We start from the raw sequence: 23418 nt of genomic DNA, 5'->3' as shown, positions 1-23418 counted from the left end.
TTCCCGGACAATTACTAATATCTAAAAAAAAACAAGCAATATTGGGCAGCTATCTCAAGACCAAATTGGACTCATTTTGTTGTAAATTTAGTCTGCTTAAAAGTATTCCTAATAAATGCCGTAAAATAAGTCATTAGTAGCAAATATTATCAAAATCCAAAAAAAGATTCGACGCGCCAATTTATCTATGCATAATACCCGTGAAAAAGCAGTAAAGGGTTGTTTTTATTTGCAGCGAACCTCGCGACAACGTTAACCAACATCGACTACGCAATATCGTCAGAGCTGGATGGCAACCCGCCTCTGTGGGTGACGCGACGGCGCGACTCCACGCACGACGACCTGTACGTCAACAACGCCAAGGTGCTCGTGGCGCGATCCTACCAGACCACCAACTCTAATAATAAACGGCAGGTCAGTGCCACGGTATTCCATTTACAACGATAGTTAGATAACACTAGTACATATTATTTAATTAATGTTTACTGGAAGTTTTGGAACTACTCAATTCCGAAAATCCTCTTGAAATTGACCTAATGAACCTTTTTTTCTGAACGATAATCGGAATTAGGCACGAATTGTTTACCCTTAATAATTTTATAGTAACAATCATTTAAAAACTATTACTATTGGATCAAAACATTCGATAAATAGTTTATTGTAATACATTTAAAGATATATGTAAATTACCTACAAAAAAATAACTATCTAAAAGAGCAAAGTGTAAACAGACCTTGGGAACGTAGCAACTGTAGCAAGTCTAAACAAACTGTACGTTCATTGCTATAACGTGTATTATTAACTTAGATTAATCAATACTCTGCATGTTAATTAAAATATAAGCACAGTTTATTAAATGCAAAAACTGTAAAGCTACCGATTATGTACATAAAGTATTTTTAAATTACCACTTTAGCTTACCATTTTACAGTTCATCGAGCTCAAATAATTTGACATCCCATTAGCTGAAATTGGCTCAGAGGGTTGGGTACTTGGCGGTTCGACGTTGAAATTGCTTACATTGAAACCTACACCCATACGGCATTCGAAGAGTAACTTTGCTCTCGGATTAGTGTTAAACTACTAATTACTTACTACTCGCGCTTTGAGGAAGAAAGAAATAAACTTGAATCAAATATGTCAAATTAAACCTGGCTTGCAATGAAATATGAATTGAATGGTCATTCATTATTTCTCTTTTTATAACATTGGATTACGTTTACGAGAATTTAATAAAACCGATATTTTTGAGATTGTTAATGTTATACCTATTTAAACTTTATTTTTTCTTTCTTCAATGTGAAATAAACTTAAATAAAATAATAATAATAAAAACTAAATCATTATTGTACTACTAATTATACTATTTTAGCGGAAGGCAAATTGTACTATGATCAATTACTAAGGAAATCAATGCACAAAAATAGCCAATTATTAAAGCCGCGTAAACCATTTCCCGGCCTCTGCAATAGTTCATTATTCATTTTCTTTTTTCGTGAAATAAGCAAGTGACGTAGATTATTTTGTTTATTCTTTTTATAAGATCAGTACAAATTTTATTCTGAAAAAATTCAAAGTTGATTCACGGTTGTTAAGAACCTCAGTACAGAATATATATAACGGTACTGTTTTATATATTAAGGTCTCATTCAGCTAATAAGTATTTCTGTTAAAAACGGTATGTAATAACTACAGTTTCTTATAGGTCCTACACGTGATAGACCAAGTGTTGCAGCCGCTGCAGCCCCACGGACCGGGCTCCCTGAGCTCGCCCGTCTACAGCCCTAATGCTTACCAGTTCCTTGAACATTCCGACCTCTTCAACATTGGCCAGCACAGACTTAGGTAATTCAATGGTATTTTTTTCTCAGTGTTGATTGTATCTATTTGTCCCTAGAACATGCAGTATGTGGAATGAGGTAACTCCTGAGGTATCTCCTTTGCGTTATGACATTGGGTTCTTCAAGAAGTATTCAGGGCTCTCAAGAGTCGTCAACGCGAAAGTGGCTTCTGACAGTTCTGATGTTGCCTATGTCTTATGTCCATGGGCGACCGCTTTATTTATGGTGCAATAAACTTAAGCAATTGAAAGAGAATGTAGCTCTCGAATGTCGTAAAAAGAACATGCTCTCATACTTTTAAATTGAAAACAGTGGTGCACTGGGTTGGGTCTATATCCGACACGCGAAGTGTTTGAAAGTTTAGATGGACTCAGTTCAAGTGAAAAGCTTTACCTCTGGAAGTGTGTGCATTCTACGTACTCCAAAATTTGCTTTAATATCTCGACGGTGTATTTTTATATGGTGGTTTTGTAGTATTTAGGAAATATACTGCTTTAAGTTTCCTCGTACGGGAAATATAAATATAAAGTTTAATTCACTATTACTACTTAGTAGGTAACTTTCACTAAGAAATTATCTGTTTAAATAAGAGTCGACGCTTATGTTTGTTGCTGATGTACTTGGCTGTGTATGCCGAATCATGGGTTTTTGATTGCGAGTAAGTACATAGTAGGTACATAGTGGCGTACCATAGTTTATCAGTTTAGTTATGTTTAACATTTGTAATTGTAACATTGAATTTATTTCCTCGCAAGTGTGATGAAAAATAATGTGAACTAGGAAGGTAAGAATTCGAAAGAAACAAATTCGAGTCATAAGAACCAACTGCTCGCGTAGTGCTTCCATTAGATTGTCGTTAACAATGTTACCCCCCACGTTTCATAAAAAGCCTACTATTTTTACTTCAATTTGCCTAGTTGTTAAAAGTAACCTAATCGTAATTCATCGAAACTTTAATATTGCAGGCAAACTGTGTAGTGTGTCATATTCTCGTTATGAAAATTGCTGTTTAACAACTTGGGAGTAGCAAGTTAATGCTAACTACATACTCGTAGTAGCTTCGTCTTCCGTGCGTTCGCTCATTGTCCTCCGCCGCGTCAAAGGCCCCGAAGAGCGGGGCGGGTGCTGGTATTTATCCTTTGCATGTCTAGTAAAAGCCGACGTTATTATTTTAGAGCGTATAAGGCATGTAAATATTTAGGTGTACAGTATTTTTTTTACAATTTTTTTGAAACGTTTTCAAGTTTTATTTTTGGGAATACTCAAGTCCTGCCCAAGACCGTTGGCGTTACTACATGTCCAAAACTTATTATCCATTGGCGCCAAGTTTTGTATACATAAAAAATATTTACGTTACTACATAGTACTAAAAATACAATTCTGAAACAAAAAAATTAGACGTAAATATCTTATATTACATTAGCAGAAACAATAAAGATTTTATTAGTATTACTAATAATACTATATTAGTATTACTAGTAATCAATTACTAATTTAGTAACAAATAATATTATTAAGTGTTTTACCGCAATTTGATCCCATTTTGTTAAAATAACTGATGTGTTAAAATCATAAAAGGCCTTTAGATAGTTCATATTATTTGAGCATCAGAAATAATATTGGCGAGATTATAGGGTGTGTTCCTTCAGTCTACATATTTAACCTTGTTTACTAACTTAAATAAGCTGACGATCGGGATATAAAATCCGTGAAAATCGTGTGAAGGGTTATTTATTTTCGCAATTTTATTTAATTCACATGCGTTAGCCAGTAATCACTTAAGCATTTTAGGCATCGAATCAAAGAGAACCATCAAAAATGCATGAGCGCTTTGTGATAGGCAGGCGATCAGTGTTATAATGCTAGAAATTCGGACCTATAATGCACTTTTAGGTAAATTATACGGGATACCAAAAAACCAGCAGAAAAATGACTTTTTATATCAATTACTGAAAACGTTGGTGTCGTAGCGGTATGACGTTCAACATCCAAACCCAAAATCCGTCGCTTTTTGGTGAAGGAAAAACATCGTGAGAAAACCGGGCTAATTCCAATAAGGCGTCGTTTCCTTCTGTATTGGAAGTTCAATTGGCAGTCACTTTCGTGAAAACTACTTAGTGCCTGTGCCAATTCGTGGTAAGTAGCAGTGGACTCCAGGCTCTCCATGAAGCCGTTAAAAATGCCGGGACAACGCTACATGATCTAGGCTGATTTGATTGAATTACCGAGTCATGTGTGCCCGATTTTTATTTTGTTTTATTTTAGCCGTAACAAGCTCAATTTCACCGAATATAAAAAATCTTCCTCTGAGTTACGAAAACGTATGGTACTTATTTTCGGAACTCAATGGAAAATTACATAATTTTGTTTTGTCGCATTTTGCCCGCCAAATTTTATCCAAATCTAGGTATAAAGTCAACAACAAAATAAAAATAGATACATGTACGTTTCGGTTACGTACGTAAAACGTACACGTATCTATTTTTACCTTTCGTACCTAGGTAGGTACTTTAAAATACCAAAGCGTATAAGAACGGACATGTGATCACATTGTTCTAACCGGCACAATGTATGCAGACATATCCTAATTGACTTAGGAACTTTCACTTCGTGCAAGTTCGAGATTTAAAAGGCCCGTGACGATTTTAGTCGCAAAAATGTAAAATTGATCGATTTAGTGGGTGAAATTTTACACTTTTTGTCACCTAAATAAAAATAACAAATACTGGTTTCTATTAGCACGTCTTCTTATCTTGCCTTTTAATAGATACTTTTTTTAAACTTTTTAATATAACTAGGATACAACAGCAATTACCCGTGCGCCGCCTAACTAGAGTTTCGCGTGTTTCAATACTTTCAATTACTGCGAAACACGACCGGTTAACTGCGTATACAACTCTCATTCTACTTTTTGCTTTCGAGTGAATAATGCCTCGGAAGATGTACTGTCTCGTTCGAGTCTGTTATGGAAAGCATAAGTGATCGGCTATCATCAATATAAATCGCAAAACCTCGACCGACTATACATCCTTGTTAGTATTATTTAGGGTTAAATTTTAAGAGCTGCTTTCGAAAACTAAGTATATCATTTAATTACAGTTTTAAAAGCAGGCTTTACAACAGCTATTTTTAGGCTACAAGTTGATGAGTATGTTTTTTATTAAAAACGAGTTGGGATAGCTAGGTTGAAACTTATATTTTATTGAAATGGTGCAGCAAAAGCGCTGTAATCGGAGTTATTTATTCAGCCGCACGTTCGTTCGGAGATAACCACATACATCCTGGCCGCGCGGGAGCGTCCGAAATATCCACCACGATGTCCTCGATTCAAATATAAAAGTCTATTGCACTCGAATCACTCGATCCCGTTCGTTGCCGAATATTTCATTAACTTCAGGATCTCGACGCGACACACAATTTACCAAGTTTGGTGTCGGCACCTACAAATTGCTTTAGAAGCAGAACTTTTCAATGAACTTTTAATTTATTTACTCTGTAAATAGACCGCAAATGAGGGCCTTGGCCTAAATGGCTGCTGAACAAATTTCGTTTCGTGAAAGTTCTAAAGCATTCGTGTTATGTTAAAGCAAAGTAATGACGTTTCGCCCTGTAAATTATAAACAAGTACAAAATGAAAACTGAAAGTGTGTCTGACAGGAGCGCACCCGTTCGACCCTGGTTCGCTCGCTAATATTTTATGGGGAAGGGGAACGCAAATCCGTGACGCTAACTGCTAAAACTTTGACCTTCAAATAACATGACATGTTGGCGCATAAATATTCATTGCCCTCATAGCCGTTATCAAATTACTGTCGTGAAAGCAAGTCATAAAATGATAACTTCCTAGCCTTATGTATGAGCGCGCCAACAACTTAACTCTATTAAGGCTTCTTAAGGGATTTCGCACAAGGGCAGAAACAGCTTAATTATTACTTAACTCATACATCGCAAATAAGTACTTAACCTGACAAAGTAGGCCAAATGGGTAAATTGTTACACAGCAAGTTGTATTACGAGAATACTTAAATAAGTGGTTATTAAAACCTCTTTTATGGCGGATAAAATTATACATATATTTTTCTTTAATACAGGTCATTCCGGCAAAAAGTGAATCAACTTCACAAGAAAGAAGTTTTTAATGCCGACGGCAAGCATACTTTCTTTATTCCTGTGGACGAAGGCTTTAAGGTTTGTAAATTAAAAATTCATTGTAACGTCTACATCTGTACACTACGGTACATTTTGTTGCGTTTTAGCATAATTACAGGAATTAACATTCTTGAAAGGCAAGGAAAATTTTAGATGATGGATTTGAACAACGGCGCATCACTTTCCTTTAGGACGGGGTAGTTGGCTCACTTTTATCAGCGAAGAAAATTGTACTGTGACACTTTTAAAATTGTATTACTTTATAATACCTACATATACTATATATAAATATAATATGTTTTGTATTGATTATGAGTTATCAATTTATTGGTTGTAGGTATAGTAAAAATATATACTAATCTGAATAGAAGTTAAAAACGTCTCAACTCTTTAAAGTTAATCTCGACACATTGATACCTACAGTTCTACACAAGGTTTTTGCTACACGTAAACGTACTCTTTAAAGCTACGGGCTACGACGCCACGTAGCGCTCCAACCAAGCTTAGTAGCGAATCCGTCATTTCCATACGCATTTTCACCAACTTGCTAATAATTATAAGTTTTGAGAAACGCGGAACATTTATTCCAAACGGTATACCTAATAATTACCAGATTTACTAGAACTCGTATTCGAACTTTAAAAGGTAAGTTTATAGCTTTATTCATTTCCAATAGCACTACGGTTTGGAATTACAAAATGTGTTTCAACTAAATTACCTTGCAAAGTTTTAATGAACTATAAAATGTTTCTGTATAAATTCCGAAAACATGATAATTTTAACGCAGAAACCGCCTTATAAAGCTAAAATTGGTTCTTAAATAAATTATTATTTAGGAGCGGCATTCCAATTTTTAAATCTCATATTGTTTGGATACTATTAATAAATAAATAAGCGCGAGCGAGATGCATTGAGAACATCATATCAAAATCCAATAAATATTGTGAAACGCTCCCGTTCTTATAATGTCATCAGTAATTCTGTTATATTATTTTAGCCAACAACCCGCTCGGACCTGATAGACGCGAAGGTGGTGGACGGGCACGTGATCCCGCACCACGTGCTCTTCACGAAGGCCACGCCGGACACGCGCGAGTTCGAGACCCTGGCCTTCGGGGACAACGTCAAGGTCATCATATCCTTCAGCACCGCCATGAATGGGAATGAGGAAATCAGTAAGTTGTACACAGTATTGGAGTTTGTTAGTTACCAGGTATTAGGTAACTTTTAATGCCTTAACTAATCTATAGACATATTGGGGAAATGAAATAACTGCTTGATACATATTTCTATGTGCACGAAACAGTCCAATAAATCTTATAATAGGTATTCATCCTTAAAATTATTTAATTTTGTTAGTCGTCGCTTGAGAACAATACTATTTTAGTAAAACACCTAACGTAGAGGTACCAATGACCGACAAGAACCAATAACCGACACTTTTTTTGACCTAAGAAAATAAGAGTAGGAAACCGATTTCATATTTTCGCAACACTGTGCACTAGACAGCGCACTGTTGACTGGCACCCGTTGAAATTCGAGCGAAATCTGTCTTTTTGTTTGAAAATGGCAGCGTGAAAATCCAGTGCGACTAGAGATCTGGTGAAAATAACAGAATTTCTTAAAGAAGTGAGTACATATTTTTGTTAATAATCCTAATTTAATGTCATTTACTCGAACTTGAAGTTTTTCACGGGTTATTATAAGAACTATAGGATTTATTTTTATTATAAAGGAAGTATAAGGTATTTTGATAGAAATTGTTGGTGTCGATTACTGGTTTTCAAAAACGTGACTGTTCCAATTATCGACACGTGCCGATAATAGTCTATAACTGGGTGTCGATTACTGGAGATTCAGTGTCGATATGTTATACACTTTCCATTTTTCGGATTTCTTCTAGCCTGTGTATAGTTAATAAAAATAATGCACCCTAGATAAGTCTCAAGAATATACCTTATCATACTCAATCGTTACTTTTGAAAATTAATTCTTAATTTTATAGAGAACCCCACTATCTTCTAAAAGTGTCGATCATTGGTGCCGCTACGCTACCTACTTTTAACTTAAAGTGTTGTACTTATATATTTACTAAAAATATGTTTTAATCAATACGTCCATGTAAGAATAAAGGTTTCAATAGATAATGAAAATTGTTTCCCTGTTTTTGAGATGTGTGCAGGTGCCGTTATTTTTCCACGCGGCTATCCGTTTAGGAACGTCAGGTCAGGCAATATATCTTTGACCGAGCTAACCGGCTTATCTTATGATTGAAACTGACAGCCTGATATTACCTTTATACAGCTTACGTAAAATCCAACACGGTTGCGGGAGACGCGAAGCACAGCCGAGGGGTCGTCCTGGCGGACATCGTGCGCGCCAATATTCCCGTCAAGAACGGAGTCGTCCACCTCATCCAGCGGCCACTCATGGTCGTTGACACAAGCGTTATTGACTTCCTCAAGGTACTACGACAATTTCAAATCAATAAAATACACACTTTACTACCACATAAACTATTCATACTGCCGATCGAAATTTGTCGGTTCCAGATATAATCACAGAGCACGCACATTAAAATTAATTAAACCAACTGTTACACTGTGGTGGAAGTCTATCTTCAAGGACTTGAATGTTTGATGTTAGGGGATACGTATTGCTTTAAACTTGCCGCTATCCGTTTGATCTGGGTAGGAGCTGTTTAATAATAAAGGTTACTAGGTATTTAAATTGCTAATACTTATGATAAGATTTTAGCTATATGCAGCTGATGAATCACGTCATGCTTTCCAGCAACCCCACATTGCATTTTGGCACTTTTTAATATATCAGGATTTAGTACAAAATTGGTACTGAATTTATACTTACTTGAAAAAAATTGTACCTCTATAATTTGGGAGTACAAGCCAAATGAAGTTGGGGTTGCTGTAGATCATCTCTACAGCAATCCCTACTGAATTCCAACATAGGCTCTAACTTTTCCAGCAAATAAGTGACTGGAATATTTTGTACTAATGATTAAATTTTATTTTATTCCCATATAAATAAATTTAGTCTAGTTTCATACCTCGTGGTTGCCAGGAAACTTGCAAATAAAGTCAACTCTCGGCATTGGTTTAAATTGGTTGTATCGTGGTACCACGAATTAATAAACTAGTGGATGTGAAATGACTGAGTACGTACAATCAGCAACAAGAATTCCATACTTTAAATCAGAAATACAATGAAATATATTAATTATATACATGAACGATAAGAGTTAGAAATATTTGTATATGTATTTTTCTATAAGTACACCAATAATTGTTAACCTCTAGATATCATGCCGGACGTCGCCGTAATCATAACGTACATTGGCTGTCATGGCCTAATAATTTTTTTCATTTTTTTATGATAATTCCGTCTCCACGTAAGCTTCTTACGTTACATATTTCATAAGATGTTTATGATCAAATGTCTATTATTTACTGGAAAATGCCATTATTAAACTGTTGTATACTATCATTGTATACTTTCCGCTCCATTTATGACGGAACCAGGCAATGAAGGTAAAATTAAAAGAGTAATTTATTTCTTCTAATTATCCATTTTTGTGAGTGTCCCTTTACTCCATTAAAACTTTTTCTTTTTGTTGATACTGTTCTTTATTTTACTAATTATTTATTGAGCACGTTTACCTTTGAAATGTAGATTATTCTGCCGTACATTGAAGTGTTGCAAGTATTTTGATAGAAAACGGTAATTACGTATATAAAACCTTTGAAGTATATTTGTTGAATTTGAATAAATCATTTTAAGGTCGCCGTAGCAAATACCTAAAGTAAAAGTTGAGTAAGTAGCATTTCATAGAAACCATTTGAAAACCTGTGTAGACACGCTGGACTTTCATTCCCTTGGTACCAAACATACAGAAGCTTTCCACCTCTCCCTGATTTTCACCAGTGAATCAAGGCGGTAATTTGATTTTCAAATTATTCGCGATTATGATTACACCAATTAGTACAAAGTACAAATCAATGGCGACTGTATGAAATAGTCATGTCTTGCTTCGTCGGTGAAGAAATTTGCAAACGCAAATAATACCTATTTAGAAATATTAAATATTAAAATTCAAGAAAGTTCTTTCTAAATCAGGGATGTTTTTGAGTTAATTAATCTCAATTGTTTTATATTTACTCCTAATACCTAAACATGAAACACATTCATATACATCTGTAACTATCATAAGTGTATCACGTGGATATTTCTATTTGTAAATCTATTTTCGATAGTTGTGCCAATGAAGCAATGTTTTTCTCTTTCGTATGTTTGTGCCCGCCCTGCCCGCCGCGGACCCTGCATGACTTACCACTATTCTAGGGGATTGTAAGTATCCGGTAGCGTCGCATGTTGGTTGGCTTGTACCGTACTCGTTGTTTCCTCACTACCTACCTTTTCTTATGGTTGCATCTACCCTATGCTATTTATGAATATTAACTACATTTTATTTGTTACGCAACGATAAGGTAAATGGTAATTGACTATCTATTTGTACTTTAAGAACTAATTACATCCCATGTTGCCTAGTGAGCTCTTGTAAGTATAAACTAACTAATAATTTTATCTTTAACTAAAACACTAATTTAGTGTGTCGTTACGAACATGTCGAACAATAATAATTTAGCTAAATAATATTTTTTTATTGATCCTAAATATTGTAGTATTGAATTAATATTTTTAATTTAACCATCCCGTGTAGTGTTACTGCACGGGACTTAATTGCGTACAAACTTACGTTTATTTATGGCCTGACGTTTCGAACGTGAATGTGAGTCCCGTGTTACTTTTAAAATTATGAGTTAAAATCGTGTTAGTTTAAATCAGTATAATATTTTTTTAATGGTGGTTTCATATTCATAAATATAATATCATTCTAATTAATAAATAACTCCCTTAACTAACCGAATCGATATCTATGATGAATTGATGATAATATATAGCACTGCCTATCCGAATATTTCGTTACGAAACTTATGAAGAATATTTATTCCGTAAAAAAAGATTTTCTCTAAAGTCGTAAATCTTTCATCTTTTTAAAAAGGTCATCATTAAACTTCGCCACGTGGAGGCGTATTCAGAAACGTAAAATATGAAACAAGTTATTATACTCGTATTGCACTTGCTCGATCACACGAAGAGTAAGTTCACACTTTGCTCAAAAGTGAGCGCGGTTTAAAATATAATTGCGTCGCTTGTAGGACATGCATTCATGATAACAATTTGTAAAGAAGGCAATGTAACGTTTGACCACGTCCCTAAGTTAGGTTAAGTTTATTATTAAGCAATTTCAAAAACTTTGTGGTTTCGCCAATAACATATATATACAAAAATAGACTATAGAATATACAAATAATAAAGAATAAAGCCGCATATTGCCACATTTATGGTGTAGAAGTAAAAGGAGGAAAATCTTTATATTTGAAATAATGTCCTAAAAAAACAGTAAATAGGCGGCGCCACCATACACCGAAGTAACTAGACCATACACCTAGTACTTTATATAGATGTGCGCCAAAATTATAAACACGTTTTAACATTCCTGACAACATACCAAAATCAACCTACGTAATTTGGTCGGGTTACTTGTTGCCCCTCCCCCATTTCATCTCTACATTATTATACTTCTATGGTTCTTGTCATAGAGTCTCCTATATATTACAATACTCTTTGGCCCAAGAGCCTAGCTAGCGCCACCGGAAAGATTAGGAACTATTATTTACAGCTGAAAGCTGGTCACTTTTGCAACAGTTCTGCCATAAGAGATTGTCGTCCTTTCTATACCGTCCATACTTATATTCCTCACATTCTAATAAGCACGTTACTACGACAGGAAAAAGAGGACGGCCCGCTGTGCAAGTTCTACGAGGTAATCCTGGACCTCGGCAACAACAATCAGTTCCTCAACGAGCTGAACACGGCCAAGGACATGACGCTGTTCGCGCCCTCCAACGAGGCGTGGAACGAGCCCAGCGTGCAGAACATCGTCAGGTATAGGCTTTTCACATGATTGGTCGTGAAGTAAAAATCAATATTGACTTGACACCTGCTATTTTATAATCAACAATATATTTTGGAGACCACCCGTAGAAAATAATAACAAACAAGATGTATTTTTATTCAGTATTGTGCGGCATTTTATTTTAGTTAATAATGTCAAAAAAGTTGACAAATAATAAGTGTCGAAGTGTGAAGACTGTAACTTTAAATTTACATTGAGCTGTATGTTTAAATGAAGAAGTTTTACACATAGGGATAATTAGAGGGTGACTTGGCTGGAATGGTTTTCTCCTGATACAGAGGAAAGTAACTTAGGACAAATTAATAATCTTAAAATATTGTCTGTTATTTTAGACTACTCTATAACATATATATATATATATAAATAAATCAAATCGAAGCCGGGCAGTTGGGTGGCCTTCCTTGATAGGACGCATGTCACGCATCCGTAGTTTTTATTTATTTAGAGACAAACTAATCGGGGTCGTTTGCCTATCGTTCGATACAAATTGACATTTGCTGTAACAAAACAGTTAATCTTAATTATTTACGGATTTTGAAGGCATCATAGAGGGTTTATGATATGTGTGTAGATAAATACTATAAAAACATTTCTGTATTAGCCAAGCATGAACTTGTGATTTAAATATATTTAAATTATAATCTTAAAAATATGTCAGTAAATTCATTATAAATACGAAGGCACGTAATATACGAGTTTCTTTTCTGTTACTACGCTTCTGTGTTATAAATATTGCGTCTTCGTCAATACATTACTCAAATGCATAAGAACACAAGAGGTGGCTTACACAAATCCTCATTTCAACCGAATAAATCTAATAAGATCCCCGGAAAAATTTCGCGACGATGAAGGGAAAAGAATTGGGAAACGGTAATTGAAATAAATATAATGTGGGTGGATATAGGTATGCATCTCTGGTACTGCCGTGGGATCTGGAGGCCGATGCTGATTTAACGATGTCTTAAGCGTCACACGAACCCGCCGCCAAAAAGCCGCTCCCGTATAATTGAAGTTACGCTCTCATTCTAACATCATTGGCATGACCATATCTACGTAACACACATCAGTATCGTTGCTAAAAATTGTTACACAAAAAAGTATAGCGAGTAGTAATTTTGTAAGTAAAACTTCTACTCGCTTTAATTTCTTTGTATTTTAATTTCTAGTAACGAAAACTATGTAGTAAGCTAACAAGTTAACTAACAGACATAGATATTATGTTACTTATCATGTTATATCAGAATGTCGTTTTAAAATGAGTGTAACTTCGACTGTATGGTGGCGGTTAGGTTAGGATCGTGTCTCTTAAAGGGGCCCACTGACTATCAGACCGCCGGACGATATCGGCCTGTCAGATGTTCGGAACTGTCAAATTTTTGTTCTAACTGACAAGCCGATATCTTCCGGCGGACTGATAGTCAGTGGGCCCCTTTAGGCTTTATCTTATTTTTTGACTCGTTTCTTGATTGCTAGTACTGATTGGTGTGAGCGAAATCAAGCATCTCGCTCGCACGTATAGGTGCGCGTCAGGTGCCGTATGACATCAATAACAAATGGTCAAATCAGAACCGGCCTTATTCTCACATCTACATGAGAGAAGTTAAAAAATTAAGTGTGTTAACCTCCACGCATGGCCGCGTTCGTTTAAAATGACGAATAATCAAAAATTTTACTTGCTTGGTTGACAGGGGTAAATAAAATCAGTATTTTAGACGTAAAATTTAAATCCATCCATACGCCATCTAGTGAGTTTATTTGAGATAGTTTAAATAGATGAAGCTTTCTATTGTTTTCCATACTAAATACCGCCAGATGACAACCAAAACTCACTAATTACTAAATAAATAATGAAACAAAAAAAATACACTTTATCTTAGTACTAATACGGTTCACTATGGCTGTAAACTAGTAGTAATTAGTGAATTTTGGTTGTCACCTGACGATACCATACCATCGTTATTATTCTGTTGTAGTTATGTTTCTGCGACGGTGGTCAGGCATGTTCAATTTTACGTTTTACAATCACAGTCAATAGTAACGTGATCTTTAGGTTGAAGTTGTGAGGTTGATATTATAATCTTTTTCAATTTACTTATCCCTGGAACTTCCTAATGACTTTCTTATTGAGAATAGAGTGTTTTCAGGAACCACCAGAAACTTAAAGAGATCTTGAATTTGCATCTAGTGCGGGAAAGACTGGCTATGGATACTATAATACACAATAATATGAATCAGGTAATATTATTGCTTATGTTATTCGTATGTTGCAGCCTATTTGCGCAAATTAGGATTAATCGGTAAGAAAAAGTAAGGACAATGTTGGTATTACTTTTATAAATTTGTAAAATATCAATTAGCATTAACTTTCATTGAATGTTTTTCTTCTACGAACGAACCCTAACTTGCGCAACCGGACAATCTTCTATTTTGTGTATTAATCCGGATTGTCTCGAAAGAGGACAAATTAATTTAGTAAAAGGATAATCTATGAGAGAACGAAAATAGGACGCAACAATAAGTATCTCATATGGCAGAAAGCAATTCTATTATTAACATTAATCTTATGTGTTGTATTTTATTGTGGTTCTGGCTGCGCGGACTCAGCTCCCTGGAACTGTACGTGTAATATATGAATGAAAATTTAATATTGTCGGACGCATTAACAAAAAAACAATAATTCCAAAGCTTTTGTGAACTTTTGTTTCCCTTTGATTCGGCTCCGTCAATGTTAGAAACAGCATGTTCTAATATGACCGAAAATGTCTATCAGATTTATAAAAAAAAGATGGAATTACGCCCAGTACCTATACTTGATTTTTTTGTTTATTTATTTCTTATAAATTTGCTCACTGGAATTAAGTTAGATGCATGGCCGTTTGTTCAATGTACGTAGATGTTGATTTATATGTCATTATATGTGCCAGTTTAATGTCAAAGTCCATTATTAGAACTTTGTTATTCCCTTAAGTGTGCAACGTAGGCAATGTAGGCAGGCATGGCACTGACAGAGTTATGTCGTGTAACCCTGTAACAACTCAACTCAAAATATAAGAGTTCAGGCTTAAAGCATTAAACCTAGCCCAGTTGGTGGTTGGTGGTCCATTATTGAGCCATGTATGGGTCGTATAAGACATGTTTTCATGTTTCAGATCTACCAAGCCCCGACAGCGATGCACCGCAAGTACCTCTACTTCAACGTCCTCACTCACAACAACAATCAGACGCTAACCGTGGAGGGGGGCGGAGTAAACGCCACGGTGACCTTGCCCAACATCGCCGCGACAAATGGCTTCGTTCACATCATCGACAGAGTTCTGGGAGTTCCTTACACTACTATATTTGAGAAGTTGAAGACTGATCCTATGCTGAAGTAAGACATATTTTAACCTGTTTGAGAACATTTACTTTGAAACGTATTTAACTCGTTTTAACTTTTTTGAAGGGTCACGAAAAAATAACGTAGACAGACATGCCCTTTATTAGGCCTACATCAGTCAGCACCGTAAAACAATAAAATGACCTTAGTGTAACAGCTTTAAATTATATATACACTCTCTGTATTAGACTCAAACTGATGGCTTACTTTGAGCAGCAATCGTTTTTTTGACGATATAATCGTAATCGTGTATTTTAATTTATCGCAGCATTACATACAATCTGGGCAAGCGGGAGATGTTCAACACGCAACTGAACGACTTGGAACACCGGTACACATACTTCGTACCTCGCGATCATGCATGGCTCAAATTCCAAGTCCGACACCCCTCAGCGTTCAAAGCGCTGTTCAAAATGGACTTCGGGTATTACGTAAGTTTATTCATTAGTCACCATGTAGATATAAAAATATCATTTATCTTAGATTCGGACACGGCTTAATATCGGCCGTTATCCAATGTGCTTTATACTGAATTTCTGATAGTTATATTACGCTAGCGTACCTAATACTCGTCACGATGCCCGACACATTCAGACAGGTATTTACGTTAATGACGGCTTGAGTCACATCCGTTTTTAGTACGTCAGCTAAATACTTGGCATCGATAAATGTATAGAATCCCAAAACCATACATTTAATGACTTTAATACGGAAGGATATGGACATACCGACCCCGAATGCAAATTATCGTGGTGAAAGACAAGACGAAAGTAGAGGACCCGTGCGAAATCGCCTTTTCATACAAACGTAGTCCTCACTTTCCTGTCTGGATATTAACATTATTAAAAATATTTTGATACAATTTGTTGTATATCAACTACAGCCATGCCCTAAGTTTGACTTTTTTCAAATATTTAATTATTATAAGAGTTAGGAGCATTTAAAAATTTGTATGGAATCTGTTTTACGCTCCTAATTTTTACAATAATCAAAAAATCGAAAATAGTGAAACGTAGGGGCAGAGTTATGATTAGGTAATATACATCAAATTAACTAAAAATATTTTCCATACTGTCAATATCCATGGAGGAAAATGGGGATTACGTTTGTATGGAGAAGCGGAGTTCCCCTTTCCTCTTAACATTCCTATATTTCCATTTTGGACATTCCGAAAGTGCTGGGGCATATTTCCGCCTAAGGCAACGCGAGGGTTCAGTTTAATGTAGTCCTTGTCTCTGATATTAGTATAAGCATTTATTTACTAAGAATTTAACGGTAAAATTTAGGAAATCTAGGGTAAAATGTTTGATATAATGTTTGTCCCAAAATTATCTTATTCATATTAGGTATTAGGTACATACATATATTATATAACTTATGTTTGGTGTACTCTCTATGGTTATTTGGTAGGTATAATACCGCATCATTTTTCTGTTATAAACTTAGGTACAATCACCATAACTTCAAAGACACTAACGCTACCAACGCAAAACTACTTACTTAGGAACGGCAAGACCACACCTATTCAATCATAATTTAAACTTTACTGATCGGTTCCACAGACGAAACAAATTCTGGAGAGGCACGTGATCCGCGCCAGTCGATCGTACACCATCTCGGATCTAAAGCTTCACGCCAATGAGACGCACCCGTTCGTGATGCCCACGAGCCGCGACCCGCTGCGACTGCGTGTCAAGGAGTCTGACAAAAGTGAGTTAGCAGATCCTAGAACCGTGCTGCCTGCCGCTCGTACATAATATTATCATCTCCAAATTGAAAGTTTGGACAATCGAGATGCATCAGACAAAATTTGCATCAATTTGAAAGGTAGGATCGGTCACAAGTTCCGAAAATATTCACTTTATCAAAAAATGATGTTGAAGACCCCTATTCGTTTTGAAAGACCTATCCAACGATACCCCACACTGCAGTGTTGAAGCGAAAAAAAATTACACCCCTACTTTATTAAAAAAAATCTTTTTCTTAGGTTTTATTGTACGACTGTCGGATTTATTGATTTATATATCCATAGACTTCAATATATTGACCGGGATATAGACCATGACACTAACGATTACGGAGCAAAGCCTCGGACAGACAGACGGACACACAGACGGACATAAGGGCGAAACTATAAGGGTTCGTAGTACGGAACCCTAAAAATGAGAACGAGAGAAACAATTCTGTTAGGTACTCGCCGAGTTCTTTTAAACCGCAAAACAATAACTCTTTACACATCTCCATCGTTAACACGGCAAAAGTGTCTTTGACTAATTCAAATTCCGTTCTGCCCAGACTACTACGTGGAATGGAACGGGCACTGGATACACGTGTTCCGGCCGGACGTGGAGTGCACGAACGGCATCATCCACGTGATCGACGAGCCCTTCCTGCTGGAGAGCGACGTGCGCGCCACCGGCGCCGCATCGCCGCTCGCGCATGCAGCTGCTATGCTACTAATCTCGATCTGTATTACAATCCTTCAATAAACCACTGAGGTTATTTAATAGAATTTTATACAGCTTGTGACATAGTACATTTTGTAGAATTCTTGACCAGAATTCAATCAAAACTATTAGTAAAATGTATAAAATGTCCACTTTAACTTTATGCATTCAGGAAAGTATTTTTGTGGTAAAATCTCATTTATTAACCAAAAGTCGCAAATGGTCGCTTTGTCACTAGCTGTTCATAAAATAATTCGAACTTGACTTCAATTTAGGTACGAGTAACCTGTCGGAGTGTGACAAAAGAATAATGTTCTTAATTTGACACTAGTGTTCGATTCGAGGATTCGATTTAATCTGTGGACAATCAAAAAAAATATTTTATAAAAAACGTAAGTAACATGCAAAAAGTTGACAAGCAATCACGCTGCGCTCCGTCGGGTGTACAGTCAAGCGTAAAAATATGGGTTCATAAAACTTACTCAAAAATATGTCCCATAGTTCTTAATTCGCTGACATAAGAGCTATGGGACATATTATTTTTGAGTATGATGAGTGCACCCATATTTTTACACTTAACTGTACCTACAGCATATTTAGGTACATACATTTTCTAAATCGCATTAGATTTATTTGGTTGCCAAATTTAAAGCTGTAATATTTACAGCTTAATTTTTAACAAGTTGAACTTGTTATATGCTTTATTCTAATTGTTTTGATTTCAACTTTAGTGAGATATTAACTCAACGGTATTAGTTTTAATATATAAGAGTTTGTACATGATGGTATCTCAGTATCTTAGTGTGGTAGTTAATTGGTATACTTACGAGTTTGAAACTTAGTTACCTTAGGTTTGATTGTATATTTTTGAATTGTGTACGATATGGAGGGTATTGGGCATTGAAATATATTTTAACTGCCACATTAAAGCAATTAATTAACACAGTAATATCTTGATTTTAGATAAATTTACTATAATTATGTATAATTATGTTTATAGTTTTACCTTTTGAATAAAATAAATAACAACAAATGACCAACATAAAAAGATAATTTCACGTGTACAATAACAAATTCAGTTATAATAATGATATCGAGAGTAGGCTCTTTATTACCCAGTATTGATGTAAGTAAAATCGTTTACTTTATTTGAGAATTTTGGTCCATCGTGCCTTCTTTGGAAATTAAATAATTATTTATTTAAATCTATCTCCTAGAGAAAATCTTATTTAATGTGAACATCTTCATAGACTACATTCCATGTTATCTGAAAAATCTATTTAGTATATTTAAATATTATTAACAAATTTATTAATGTTATCATTCCATGACAAAAATATTCTCGTCATCTTTTCTTTTAGTCAAATAATTTAAACCTTTAAAAAGTTAAGCACGGTCGGGAATTAAATTTGTAGTAATAAACATGATGCTTAAATAAAAGACGATTGTCAGTGAATATTTAGAAACATTTAATGGATGTGAGTGTATCCAATATTTATTGGATTGCTAAAATTGTATTTAATGAGAAGTATAAAATTCTAGTTATTATTGAAAGGAAGAGGTGTGCTTACAGTACGGTGCGATTGTAAATCTTTATTTTCGATAAGCAGGTGTAAATAATTTGTGTAAGTTTAATTATAGTCCATTATAATTATCGTACTCTAATTTATTAGCTATTACTTGAATGCGACTGAAAACTTAAACATTATCACACCTAATGCTAATAAAATGTATCAAAATACTTTACTGTAAAAATGATGCTTTTTGCTTTATTGAAAGTTTTATATTTCTTTCAACGAAAGAAACTGATGACATGTGTACTGTAGTTGTAGCAATGTTATAATTCCTGATAAATGTGAGTCCACTACGTATTATTACGTATAAATGTAATAATATCATAATGTATATTCGCTGTTTCAAGGAGGCAAAAAGCAACATTTAAATAGAAAATAAAATCGTTAGGTAGAAGATAACATTGGTACTTATAGGGCACCTACAGTATATTGGTTTTTGCCGATTATATCTAACATACCTACTGATAAAAACATAATCTTTCGCTTAATAGGGTTTACATAATATACAAATAGGTAAGTTTTTAAAAGCCAAAGCTTAATGCTATTTCAACCGGTTCCAGATTATATGAGTAATTGAATAAGATTTTACTGTTAAACTACAATAAACTATCAAATGTAGTCATTATCGTAAGTCGTAGTATTACCTTTTGAAGTATATACCTGTATACAGCGGATTTTTAAAATAGTAGTTGAAGTAAACGTTAATTGGGACGTAAATACCCCAGACAATATACTGTGACCAAATATTGAACCAAATATTTGGTGAGCGGCGGCACTGGATGCCATCGAAGGGGTGTTCGTCGTATTCGGATTATGTCAAATTAGGAAAAGTAACAAGTAATGTACGTGTTGAATTAATAAAGAATTTACCTACAAATAAGAATTATATTTCATATTTTATTACCCTTAAGTTTCATTAACTAATTGCCCGTCCGTTATAAAAAAAATAATTCACTTGCTCTAGGTAGAATCATAAAATGATGCCACCACTAAAAGACAATAATTATCTTATAATAAAATGCATGTATATTCGTACTATAACGTTCTAGGTAGGTAAGATTAACACACATACCTAACTATAACCAGGATCTTTGCTATTACTCTTCTTAATAATTCTTCAGAATAACGTTCATCGAAACTTTAAAATCGTCAACATTTTTCGTTATTGCTTAGCACGACTTGGAAAAGTTGTACTGATTTTTATTGTACCGGTAGCTTAGTTTATGATGACTGTAAAAATAAAGAGCAGCGGCTTCTTTTTATCACGAATAAGGTTATTTGCCTTGTTTCGCCCTTCCCAAGTGGAGCATACGCAAAGGTAAGTAATGGAGGATGTTAGACAGGCCGACGACTTAATCCATAAGGCCCGTGACGACGGACCGAAGCTCTTATTGTAATCCCTTGATGGATAGGAATCAAGCTGCGTAGATCTATCTCACGTATTTGCGGTATTAAGATAAAAGATCCTTAGATTTACTTTTATTTTTATTTACCCAAAACTTAACAAAAAATGTAAATAATAATGACACGAGTCAGGCGGAAGTAAAAACTAATTTCAATCATTTTGTTTTGGGCAGCGTTAATGCTGGCAATGTCACAGTTAATTTTCTTTTAAAATTGCGGTATCTATTGACTGACGAATTGGTGTCTCGATTACAACGTTTAATTCATCGCTCTTTTTATCAAGATTGACAGTAACATTGATCGCGTTAACGCTGTAGCAGCATCGCGAAAAGTTTCAGATTTCAGACCCAATCAGTATACAAATTACTTATCCAAAATTCAATAGGAAATATCCGCCACCCAATCTAACAAAACGGTTAACTAAAATTTTATAGGTGCAAGTGTTTAATAAAAACATCAGTTGGATCGATCCGCTAATTCAAACACGTAGCCTTCACCACCGTGGTCATACCGTCAGTGCGGGTTTGTGGTCTGTTGCCGCTCATTCCGAGATACCCCAAATATGTTACCTTAAATATTATTAAGGGTCCCTGGCAAGCTCGGTTCGGCTCGGCTCTTATTTTAAAACGAGTAGCTAGTTTGCTCTGAAACTTTGTACTTAGGATAAGGTATATCTGTAATTAGTTTATGTAGCTTCAGATACAGCGAATTTAAGCTTTTGATACAAAACTTGTTTTCGCTCTATTTAGTTTGTTTTATAAACTGAAGTAATATAGACCTAGATATACCTCATGTCATTGTATGGGCAAAGTTTCATTACAATCCAACTCGTAGTTTTAAAATGAGAACGAACTCCGTTTATATGGGAAGGTGAAATTCGGTCGAGCTTGCCGGGGACTTAATATCTATCTGATGACAAGGTTATTTTAAGGGCGCACCGTAGTTGGTTTTCCTCCAAGCACAGTAATATTATCATCGGTTTCAATTAGGATCGATCCAAACCATTGGTACGAGCCAGAGTTCAAACCCAAGACCTCTTTGTTTGGAAACCGCACGCTTTATTTACCGCTAGGCCACCTGCGAGCATTAATTAAAACTTTAGAGCCATGTAAAGAGTAGAAAAAATAATAATTTACATGCCTACCCTATCCCCTTATTCATAAAACTTTACGAACCTGATTTAGTTATGTTTAGTCCCTTTCGTACAAATACATAAGTCAAAATTACAAATAAAGACAAACGATTCATAGCTAATTCAGGCCATAACGCGATTATGAATAACGCCACTAGTTTTAATGCAAATTTCTCGTTATTTATGTTTATGTGTATCAGTACCTCACATATTTCATTCCTAAGCATCAATAAATCAATCGTACTTTATGATTTACATACGAGATACTTTTAAGTTAATATCCCAAAAGAAAAGCTGAGTGGGTTAGAGCCCAGTTGAATGTTAATCGCGCCGCGAAAGTTATGTTTCTGGAGGGCCTACGCGTCGTTTCCTGAACCCAACACATTTAAGGTCATTCTGAGTAGGGTTAGTCAACCTATTTTCAACCCTCATTTGAACCGAGATAAATTTATATAAATGAAGATTGCTCCCTCAATATTTCAACTGTTGTACCTGTGTATCTCGCAAACTATGAAGTCATGTATGTTTATGTGGCATACTTTTTCACGAATTATTTATGTTCTTATCCAAGTCGTATTTCTTTCATAACCAACCTCTATTTTTCTTGTGAATAGACAAGTATTGTATTCGCACTTACGTAAATAGACGTACGGAAAATTGAACGACAACAATAGTGAATTTACGATAAATTCGCTGTTGGCAAATCATGAAGTTTGTAAGAGTACCTACTATTATTAGGTAAGTTTACAGAGAAGCGAGAAATGGAATTTTACTTCCGTTCGTTGTGTGGCCCTTGTTAGAGTACAATTTTGCCGTGGAAGATAACTCTGTGACCGATTTTTAATACCGGCAGTGAAATAGTGCAGTCTACCGCAAAAGAGTCAGTCTAGCGTGCGCTGAATCTCAGTCGAATCGGGTGAGTAAATAACGGCGCGATTCTGGAAAAGAATTAGAGATTCACTAGATATGAAATAGTAAAGATATGTGACGTCCCACGGGTAAAGGTACCTTATGGCGGTTGGGGCTTACGCTATTATTAACGCCGCTTCAATTATCTAATATTGGATGGCGCTTACGTCGCAAAGCGCCGCAATCATTTGCAGCGCTATGCGACGTAAGCGCCAGCCGCCATAAGGTACCTATTGCCGTGGAACGTCACATATCTTTACTATTTCATATCTAGTGAATCTCTAATTCATTTTCCGAATCGCGCCGTAACTAAGCTGTAGGTATTGGAAATTCGATTTCAAAGTTGCAACGTATATAAAGAGCACAACACAACGATCTAAAAACAAGAAAACCGCCGTCGCATCGCTCGCTCCGAAGCTTGAGCTCAAAAACCCAAAATCAAACCATACCAAGTGTCCAGCACAAATAGAAGATCGTCTGTCAACTCCAGCCTATGAGGTTGCTACATTCATCATCGAAGGAACAGGG

General features: G+C 35.4%; 1 protein-coding gene across 1 annotated transcript in view; it reads left to right on the top strand.

Moving 5' to 3' along the window:
- Positions 1-20328, top strand: part of LOC134743567 (fasciclin-1) — an 80237-nt gene extending 59909 nt beyond the window's left edge. Inside the window, exons 3-13 of the mRNA XM_063677084.1 lie at positions 236-414; positions 1706-1845; positions 5933-6029; positions 6988-7165; positions 8295-8455; positions 11860-12017; positions 14193-14283; positions 15198-15418; positions 15693-15855; positions 16987-17134; positions 17720-20328. Coding sequence (XP_063533154.1) covers positions 236-414; positions 1706-1845; positions 5933-6029; positions 6988-7165; positions 8295-8455; positions 11860-12017; positions 14193-14283; positions 15198-15418; positions 15693-15855; positions 16987-17134; positions 17720-17913 — 1730 coding nt within the window. The 3' untranslated portion in view covers positions 17914-20328. The remainder of the gene's footprint in view (positions 1-235; positions 415-1705; positions 1846-5932; positions 6030-6987; positions 7166-8294; positions 8456-11859; positions 12018-14192; positions 14284-15197; positions 15419-15692; positions 15856-16986; positions 17135-17719) is intronic.
- Positions 20329-23418: the final 3090 nt, after the last annotated feature.

Source organism: Cydia strobilella, chromosome 8, assembly GCF_947568885.1.
Source record: "Cydia strobilella chromosome 8, ilCydStro3.1, whole genome shotgun sequence".
NCBI classification, from domain to species: Eukaryota; Metazoa; Arthropoda; class Insecta; order Lepidoptera; family Tortricidae; genus Cydia; species Cydia strobilella.
The sequence above is the reverse complement of the archived record's forward strand: the minus strand, read 5'-3'. Positions and strand labels throughout refer to the sequence as shown.